Here is a 10,482-nt window from a genome sequence, read left to right as displayed (position 1 = left end):
ATGTAATTTACCAGTAAGACCAAAAAACCCTTAATTGAAAGGTTTTTGCTGTTTGTAGGCTTTAGGTTTGGTGTAGTTCCTCCAATGACCACTGGGTGGGAGTCTAAACCAGCTTTAGAAATCAGCACAAAGGTGAGCACAGCTATAAATCTCTTTATTAAAAAATAAAACTTTACCCCTGACAATAAAACATTGTCCAAACAACATTTGGAACATTGTCTGCTGAAACAAACTGTCCTCATAAGAGGTTACATCCTAAACACCTAGACATTATGTGGACTTAATTGGCCTATACTCTCACCTCCCGAAGCTGTAGGTAGCAGATCAGACTTGACTATATTCAATTATGGCCTAAAATCTTTAGAGCATATCGTGGATCTCTTCTTGCATTTTGCCAGGAAGACATTGCTCCAATGTTTTGTCTTTTTTTTTTTTCTTTTTTTTTTTTTTCAGTCACTATCTTCTACCGCAAATTCCCCACAGTCAGAACTACCCATTTTCTGTTCTTTCTTAATCCTGGGTGCAGTCTAGACGGTTGCCATGCAACCAGTAACAGATCTGAGCAAACTTCAAAGGAGTGATGCGCACGGCCACGTTGTAGTCCTTGTTCTCCCCGTCTATCTCCAGCCATTGGTGTCCAGAGAAAATACCGATGACTTTCCTTTCCCATCGTGCTAAGGAATTGTCCCACACCCTTCCGTACACCCCTGAGCCGCTGGCTCCAGGTCGGGCATCGCAGTGCTGGTATATGAGGTTGCTAGACTCTTCTTCCACCGGGCAGAAGCGGTAGACCAGCTCTCCTGGTCGATCGCTGTCAAAACCTGAGAAGTGGATACGATGCCCTGCCAGGTCATCAGAGGAAGGAGCCACAGCAAGGCGCATGAATGGCCGGTGGTGAGGCCAGCGCAACTCCAGCAGGGCGTAATCAAAGTCCATGCTGACCTCTTGTGGGCCCTGGATCCAGCCCTTTGGCACACGAGTGCGTTTGACCCTCACCCAGCGTACCAGAGGCTTCTTGGCGGATTTCGGGCCAGTTGTGGTGCTATTAATGGATGGCGGAATCAAGAAACCCACCCTGAGCTTTCGCGCCCCCTTGACGTAGTCTTTCCCATCGTGCACACAGTGGGCGGCTGTTAGGACATGCTGCTGAGACACAAGAACTCCAGTGCAGCCTGTGGAGATCCGTACAGCTGTGGAGAACGGGTAGTCCAGCAAGAACTTATCACCTTGAATGTTAAACCGTCCGTCTGCGCCATAGATCTGCCGCCTGGTGCGCCTGTGCCCGGGCTTCACCCGTGGCATTTTCCTGTACAATGACGGGTGACGAAAGCGGCTTCCAGCACCCTCAGTCTCCTCATCGTCCTCCACGTCCACAGTCGTAAGGGTGCGGGAGCCGTCGGCATAAAGGGTCTCGAAAGCGAGTTTGCCGCTGAGCTGTTGCCCCTGGGCCGCCTCCTGTCCTCGGTGGAAGCAGCTGGAGTTGCAGTGGGTGGTGAAGTCCAGCTGGGTGTGGGCGCTGAAGCGAGAGCGGCTCAAAGGCGTGGGTGCATGAGGCACCAGCATGTGCATGTAGGCCGGTGGGTGGTGGGGAGGGTGCAGGAACGACTGAGTGAGAGGCAAGAGGATCAGGAGCAGGTGGGTGAGTAGGGAGAACTTGGGCCGTGGCGTCATGGTGACTGCAGTGAGAACGGTTTAAAAAAAAAAAAAACTTTAGCAAACAATGAAAACTAAAAACTATGAATTATTCAGTTTCTAACAAATGTCAGATATCTGACAATATATCTACAATCCTGTATTTAAACAATCTGAATTTTACAATAAATCATAATGATTATGAAAAATGTTATTCCTGTAGCCCAGCAGTTGGATGTGCAGTTAGGAGGTGCTGTTTCAACAAGGTAAAAGGAGACTTTTTTTTTTTCTTTCAAATGTTTGACCCAAGTTTGTCATCTTTCTGACTCATGAACTTTTTTTTTTTTTTTTTTTTGTAATTGGTTTTGAGCTATTCTGTTAACAAACGGGGAAAACAAGTGAGACTGCTTATCTCCTTGGTGGGAGTAAATGGGGTCTATTTAAACTTTTTTTTTTTTTTTTTTTTGTACGTTTTCCTCTGTGCGCTCCCACAATGGAGCTGAAATAAGCCTGGTAGTGGAACAGAGGAGTTTCTTGAAAATATATGACATTTCAGATATTTTACTCTGAAAAAATTTACTGGGTAGTTTCTCCAATCACATCCCAAAGTCAGTAACTGCTTCAGAGTTCTCAAGGTGGCTTCAAACACATCTTGTTTCATTTCAACTGCATTGTGGTGGTGCACAAAGGCAAATGTGCAAAAACAAAGTCCAAGTACTTATGGGCCTGACTGCGTATACACTGGGTATTAAATAAACTGGCTCAGAATATCTCTGATATCCTGTGCTGCCAGTTTGAGTCCCTTGCTATCAACATAACTTTGGCAGTGGTTTTGTTGCTTACGTGTGGCCCTATGCTGTATTTTTTTTTTTTTTTTTTTTTAATGGTCTTAGAACCTCATCGTCAGCTTTAACAGGACCACAACAATGAGGCTGTTGTTACTGTAATACAGATTACCAGGAAAATAGGATTTCAGGGGCACTCCATAAATTCAAATAAAGAATTTAAAAGTTGTCCAACATCTTTGACAGATGTTGGACTGAAAAATTGCTGCTCATACTGTAACATCTGAGCTGGCTTGGTGTTTTCCACCAAACATGAAGCACTTCTGTGGTCTTTAAGAGCAGATCAGCAGGGACAACAAGATACCTGATCCCCACTAAGACTGTGCACCCTGAGGCAGTCACGGCACAGACAGGGCAGGTGTGTGTGAACCAGAGAACAAGTTGAGGCAGGGTGTGAAATCTCAGTATTATTTCCAACAAAAAGCAGGGTGGGGTCTAACCATGAAACCCCCCCAAGAAAGACCAGATTTTCTTCAGTCAGATGTTTCAGATTCATTTAAAGATTGCAGAAACATTTAGTGACACTTATGATGAGAATCCACAGTAGAAATCCCACCACCGACCTGACAGCATCTAAGAAGTGATGATGGTAAACTGGTGGTTTGAGGGTTGATGAATTAGTGTCAATTTTATTTGACTTTTTTTTTCTGCTTTACAAAAGTGAATATTTTGTGGCTGCTTTCCTCCTTTCTGAAACTTGAATATCTGGGTTGTGAAGGACAAAACAAGACATTTTTGGACATCATCTTTGGCTTTGAGAAACTGATCAACATTTAATGACATTTTATGGCTCAAACAACTAATTGCTTAATCTGGAAAACAGATTAATAGAATATGAAAACAGCTGTTAGTTGCAGCCCTACTGATCACTCGAGGGAAAAATTATTCCTCAAATACTGGAAATATGTATTTATCAAGGAAAATATCACTTGTTCTTTAAAGAAGGATCTGTGACTTTACTCTGCTGTTGGAGATTTCACATGCAAATCCAGAGTTTTTTGTAATGTTAAAAAAAATTACAACAGTCATTATCAAAGTCGATTAATAAAATGTTTTTCAAGTGGAAAGTATTCAAAAAATATGTTTTTAAAATCAAAGACACGGAAGCAGGATTTCTTGCAAGGTCTGATATGATAAATGTGTCACACATTTATCATTAAAGTGTCTTAAAGTTGTGAAAGCCGAATCTTTATCCTGAATATGGGATTAATTCTGTGCTCATGTTTTCTTTATTTTCCCAAAGCCCCCGAATGCAACACACGGTGGTCTGTAACAAACTGGAGGATATTAAATATAGATTACCTCCTGGACCCCGATCGATAATCCGTCTTTATTTCCCAGTTAGGTTTCCCTCCCCATCATGAAACGAACCGGACCGGATCCGTTGGCATTTTGTCTTCACCCCTCCTGACAGACAGGTCTTGGTCACTTTGGTCCAAATCAAAGGTCAGATGGTGATTGTGTTCGAACGCGGCCGTCAGTTTGTGACAAACCTGCTCAGATCACACACGAGCCTCAGAGAAATAAGGGCTCCGCCTGCCTCACGGTCCTAGTGCCGCCCATGTACTCCGCTGCCTGAAAACGTGCGCCAGTTCAAATAGTTCTTTCAGCATCTCTCTCTTTTTTTCCCCACAGGGGGTCCCCACTTGCGGATCCAGCATGTTGATTTGGCGCAGGTTTTACACTGGATAACCTTCTTGATGCAACTCCATAATATTACATGGAGAATGGGCACGGGTGGTCTTGAAGCAGGACCCTTCGGGTTTAGAAACAAGCACATTAACTGCAAACGTTTTGGTGGCTTTCCTCACTTGTCACCTTCTTACACATTCACTCAGTTTTTGAGAACAGGACAGATTCACCATACAGTATATGCTTGTATTTCTTAACAACTGAGGTAAATGAAGTCCAGCATCTTGGAAATGTTCATGTATCCATCCCGTGACTTGTCTAAAGAAAACTGGATGTAAAAGTGATGGTTTAGGTTGCACTTATACACCCAATCATTTTGGTTTTTGGATTTTTATTTATTTTAATTCATGACATAGAGATTACTTTTCACTGTGAGTTTAAAGGGCATAATTTTTGAGATTTTAATTTTAAAAAAGCCTGATTTTTTTTTTTCTTTTTTGTCATAAAATCTAACGTAAAAGTTCAAGGGTGCACAAACCTTTTCACATTACTGTATGTTATGCGATTTTAAGATTCAGCACAATGCTGTTTGAGATTATTTCGAGCCCTGCTGCCGATGCCCTTTTCATACCCATATATTTTCTTTTCAGCAAATTGTTGAAAATATGTTTTTCTCTGAGGATTTATTGCCAACAATGTTTTCATAGGACTAAGCTCTTTTAAAAATGTGAACTTGTCCTTTAATAACGCAATAACCCTCTGAAGTCACAGCTGTCAACAACTCGTAATTTATTCTGGGATTAAAGTCAGTGCTCTTAACACAGATGAACACAAGAGAAATTTGGAATTCAGACTTGTGGTTAAGCCTTTATACCCTGAAAATGCTTTAAAAAGTGCATTCAGCTGTAACAAAGACCTTTTAAAATGTTTGTGAATGAGTCCAACAAGATCATGAACAGAACAACTCACAAACAAATGGATGCGTGAAATTCCAGTTTTGCATGATAGATGGTGAATATTAACTTGAGCATCTGGTCACACTTAAATTGAAGACTGGCTTTGCGCCACAGCGCCACCAAAAGGTCCGACAGTGAAGTGCAGCCTTCGTGTGTGGTCGTTATGAAATAAGACGTGTACGATTTGTCACTGTCGGCCACATCCACATAAAAAATAAATAAATACATAATAATAAACCCTAACCCTGGTCTTTGATCACATATACTGAAAATATGAAGTTATATAAAGTAATACCACACCTGTGGTTTGGAGGAAAGTATCCCCCCAGGCTTAATGCCTAAATCATCCCATAATCACCACACCCTTTAAAATAAACGCAGTCTGGCTGTATTGCATCACATTTCCTTTAATTTGAAAGACAAAAATACTTAAACCTTTAATTAAGTTGTGAAAAAAATGCACACTCATTAAAACCATAAACAATACTTATATTCTCTTTAAAGATCAACTTCACTTACTTATGAAAAACTGTACTTATTCTGTGCACAGTTTGTTATATTTGAATGTGATGTTTTAATGATTGCCAAGTCCTCTTCACATTTCTGAGATGACAGCAGATTTCAGGATAATTTGAATGAACATTTTGTATCAGAATCAGGTTTATTGACAAGTGCAAGGAATTTGCTGTTGAACTGGTGCAAATGTTTTCAGTCACTTAAGTACCCAGTGCACTAATCCAAATCCTAACTTGACTCTTCAATACAGTCTCTACCCTCTTGTATTTTCTAAGTGCAGTTTTTATGATGAAATCAGTCTGTTGTTGAAATGCTTTAATATTTTGTGTAATGTGCAGTTCTGCCCTTTAACTTAAGCCTCAATTCACCTCATTATCTGTTTTGGTATGAATATATAAATTCATTTTGCAAAAACAGTGCAGTGAATTATGTGAATGATTATTCAGTTTTAAATCACAAGATATGTTCTTCATCATAGCAGAAGTGATGATCTACAGTGGGCCAAGAAAGTATTCACAGCGCTTCACTTTTTTCCCACGTTATATTACAGCCTTATTCCAAAATGGAGTAAATAATTTTTTCCCTCAAAGACCACATAATGACAAAAGCTTTTTTTTTTTTTTTTTTTTTTTTTTGCAAATTTATTAAAACTAAAATAAAACCTAAAAAAAAATCACCTATACATAAGTACGAGGTCTGTCCAAAAAGTATCGGACCTTTTTATTTTTTACAAAAACCATATGGATTTGAATCACGTGTGATTGCATCAGCCAAGCTTGAACCTTCGTGCGCATGCGTGATTTTTTTTCACGCCTGTCGGTTGCGTCATTCACCTGTGAGCAGGCTTTGTGTGAGCAGTGGTCCACCCCTCTCGTTGGATTTTTATTGCGAATAAATGTCTGAACGATTTGGAGCTTTGCTGCATCAAATTTTCCAGAAACTGTGAGAGACCTTCAGCTGGACACCATTCAGAAAATTTAGATGGCTTTCAGCAACCATTTTATGGGGATTACACAGATTAAGGAGTGCTCCAGCCGGTTTAAAGACCTCCCACAGCATCTGAGAGCGTGGCGCGCTCCGAGCGCCGATCGACAAGCTCAAACCCCGCTCAAACAACCAGATCATTTCCAACGTGAAGGCTTTGTTGATCCAGGACGTCGACTAACTTTCACAAAAAAGGCAGAAGGCGTGGACATCAGCACTTTTTCAGCACATTCTGCTGTTACAGGAGTTTTTTCATGGAAAGAGAAGCGGAGGATTGCACCACCATGCCGCTCATGGCGCAGGACAAAACCACCTCCGTGTTGGTCTCACAGGACGGCTTTCAGGTGGCTTTCAGATGGCTTCCGGTTGCTTTTCAGTCGTGTGAGTATCCGAGAAATTGTGCATGAGCTGGACATGCCCCAACATGTCCTGTGAGGCTTCATCACGGCGGTGCTTTGCGCCATGCGGCTCCGCGCGATGCGCTGAGTTCCTCCGCACGTCTGTCTCAATGTGCCGAAAAAGTGCTGATGTCCACGTCTTCCGCAATTCCTGTGCTAGTCAGATGACATACCGGATCAAGACAGTGTCCAGTTTAGAAATGAACGGCACATTCCACTGTTACAGGAGTTTTTGTCATGGAAAGAGGAGCGGAGGAACTCCATGCATCGCGGCAGAGCCGCATGGCGCAAAGCAACGCCGTGATGAAGCCTCACAGGACATGTTGGGGCATGTCCAGCTCATGCACAATTTCTCGGATAATCACACGACTGAAAAGCAACCGGAAGCCGTCTGAGCCATCTGAAAGCCGTCCTGTGAGACCAACACGGAGGTGGTTTTGTGCCGCGGCATGGTAGCGCAATCCTCCGCTTCTCTTTCTATGAAAAAACTCCTGTAACAGTAGAATGTGCCGAAACAGTGCTGATGTCCACGCCTTCTGCCTTTTTTGACGACGTCCCGGATCAACAAAGCCTTCACGTTGGAAATGATCTGGTTGTTTGAGCGGGGTTTGAGCCTGTCGATCGGCGCTCGGAGCGCGCTGCTCTCTCAGATGCTGTGGGCGGTCTTTAAACCGGCTGGAGCACTCCTTAATCTGTGTAATCCCCATAAAATCGTCGCTGAAAGCCATCTAAATTTTCTGAATGGTGTCCACCTGGAGGGCTCTCACAGTTTCTGGAAAAATTTGATGCAGCAAAGCTCCAAATCGTTCAGACATTTATTCGCAATAAAAATCCGACGAGAGGGGTGGACCACTGCTCACTCAAAGCCTGCTCACAGGCGAATGACTCAACCGACAGGCGTGAAAAAACTCACGCATGCGCACGAAGGTTCAAGCTTGGCTGATGCAATCACACGTGATTCAAATCCATATGGTTTTTGCAAAAAATAAAAAGGTACGATACTTTTTGGACAGACCTCGTATTCACACCCTTTGTGCTATATGTTATTGATGCACCTTTGGCAGCAATTACAACCTCATTTTCAGATCTCTCCAGAGATGTTCAATCAGATTCAGGCCTGGGCTCTGGCTGGGCCATTCAAGGACATTCAGAGTTGTCCTGAAGCCATTGCTTTGATATCTTGGCTGTGTGTTTAGTGTCATTGTCCCGCTGAAAGACGAACCATCGTCTCCGTCTCAGGTCAAGAGCACTCTGGAGCAGGTTTTCATCCAGGATGTCTCTGTACATTGCTGCATTCATCTTTCCCTCAATCCTGACTAGTCTCCCAGTTCCTGCTGCTGAAAAACATCCCCACAGCATGATGCCGCCACCACCATGCTTCACTCTATGGATGGTGCCTCGTTTCTTCCAAACATGACATGTGACATTCACAACAAAGAGTTCAATCTTTGTCTCATCAGACCAGAGAACTTTGTTTGTCATGGTCTGAGAGTCCTTCACGTGCCTTTTACTAAGGAATGGCTTCTGTCTGGCCATTCTACCATATAGGTTTTATTGGTGGTTTGCTGCAGAGATGGTTGTCCTTCTGGAAAGTTCTCCTTTTTCCACAGAGAAATGCTGGAGCTCTGACAGAGTGACCATCGGGTTCCCGGTCACCTCCCTGACTAAGGCCCTTCTTCCCCAATCGCTCAGTTTAGATGAGCGGCCACCTCTAGGAAGAGTCCTGGTAGATTCAAACTTCTTCCATTTATGGATGATGAAGGCCACTGTGCTCATTGCGACCTTCAAAGCAGCAGAAATGTTTCTGTACCCTTCCCCAGATTTGTGCCTCCAGACAATCCTGTCTTGGAGGTCTAGAGACAATTAATTTGACTTCATGCTTGGTTTGTGCTCTGACATGCACCGTCAACTGTGGGACCTTATATGTAGACAGGTGTGTGCCTTTCCAAATCATGTCCAATAAACTGAATTTACCCCACGTGGACTCCAATTAAGCTGTAGAAACATCTCAAGGATGATCAGTGGAAACAGGCTGTGAATACTTATATTCATGTGATTTCTTAGTTTTTTATTTTTAATACATTTGCAAAAATCTAAATAAAACAAACAAAAAAAACCCAAACTTTTTTTCACATTGTCATTATGGGGTATTGTGTGTAAAAATTTAAGGGGAAAAAATGAATTTCATCCATTTTGGAATAAGGCTGTAACATAACAAATGTAGAAAAAGGTGAATTGGTGTGAATACTTTCTAGATGCACCGTATGGTAACATCCAAGCAAGCAAAGGCTTGTTTCTGGAATAACTGTACTCTACTCATCGATTGTGCCAAAATCAGTGATAAGTACAAGTGAAACAACCCAGAGATTATAGCCGTCAGGCAGAGGATTGTTGGAACATGCTGGCAGTAGCATTCACCCCGGCCTCCTCCACTCCCCAGCTCTACGACCTTGATCTCCAAAGGGTCTTTCATCTCTCATTCAGGATCTCTGTGAACCTGTGGAATTTGGGAAGCCGTGCACTTAACTCTCTCTTGTGCTGCTGCACCTTCAGGGCTGCTGAAACAGAGCACCCAGTCCCAGTGACAGTGTTTTGTGGAATGCATCAGAATATTCCTGCAAGGACAGAAGTCAGGCTGTCGGCACAATATGGCCGCTGTTGTAAGTATATCAGTACCACCTACTGGACCTGCCAAACATCCCCGAGCACTCTGCAGTGATTGTAATAGTGCTGTTAGTGCTGCAGTGCACCCAGACTAAGTGTGACGTACATTCCCTTAGAAAAACAGAAGGGCATCACTGAGGATTTGATGGTAAAAGGTCAGAGATGTGTAAATGTGTAACTCTGTAAGCACAGAGCGTCTGATGATGGTATCAGTCTGAGCTGTGTGTGCTGCACACAGCATGCCTGTGTCTCAGTGTCTGGCAACTTGGCTACTGGTTCTCTACAGATTCTTCTGTGCCCTTTTTACTTAGTCTTCATTAACGTTTGGCTCAGTTTCTTTTCCAGCTTTGAAAAGAAAAAAAAAAAATCACACAACAGATAAAAATGGGATAAAGTTCTGTGTATAAATATTTGGATATTCATAAAGTTTTTATTATTAGCAGCCAAATGCAGCATATTAGAGTTGAAAGTATTTAAGATTAATTTCACTGTAATGAAATGAAAAAGCTCTGAGCTTATGATAACACACTGTTTTGTTGTTGCAGGTAATGATGGTTACGAATGCTTTATTCCATTTCTGCTAATCAATCCTCCTACACAATATACATTTAATGTAAAAACAAAGCAGCCAATGTCACGAAAGTGAACTTCTTAGGCATTAAGATTTCTTCTGTTCATGCACACATACAGTACAGTCAGGTCCACAGGTATTTGGACCTGACTGTAAAGATTAAAAAGATTGTGATTTACAGGACAGCCTTTCATCAACAGCGAACTTGTAATGACTCAGGGACAGTAGTGCCAGAAGAGAACTAGGAGGCTAAGGTAGCAGCTAACTTGTTTTAGATTGCCCCA

At 42.4% G+C, this 10,482-nt stretch overlaps 1 protein-coding gene across 1 annotated transcript; it reads right to left on the bottom strand.

The window, feature by feature from the left end:
• Positions 1-138: 138 nt before the first annotated feature.
• LOC117520275 (serine protease 23) lies at positions 139-4,018 on the bottom strand. The gene is made up of 2 exons (XM_034181596.1): positions 3,780-4,018; positions 139-1,676 (listed from the first exon to the last, which is right to left on the bottom strand). Exon 2 carries the CDS (start codon positions 1,669-1,671, stop codon positions 511-513), a length of 1,161 nt encoding a protein of 386 aa, XP_034037487.1. The 5' UTR covers positions 1,672-1,676; positions 3,780-4,018; the 3' UTR covers positions 139-510.
• Between the last annotated feature and the right edge of the window lie 6,464 nt (positions 4,019-10,482).

The sequence above is a fragment of the Thalassophryne amazonica genome, chromosome 11, assembly GCF_902500255.1.
Source record: "Thalassophryne amazonica chromosome 11, fThaAma1.1, whole genome shotgun sequence".
Classification (NCBI taxonomy): domain Eukaryota; kingdom Metazoa; phylum Chordata; class Actinopteri; order Batrachoidiformes; family Batrachoididae; genus Thalassophryne; species Thalassophryne amazonica.
The sequence above is the reverse complement of the archived record's forward strand: the minus strand, read 5'-3'. Positions and strand labels throughout refer to the sequence as shown.

Coding starts and splice junctions, on each gene's coding strand:
- LOC117520275 (XM_034181596.1), bottom strand. CDS start 1,671: ATGACGCCACGGCCCAAGTTCTCCCTACTCACCCACCTGCTCCTGATC.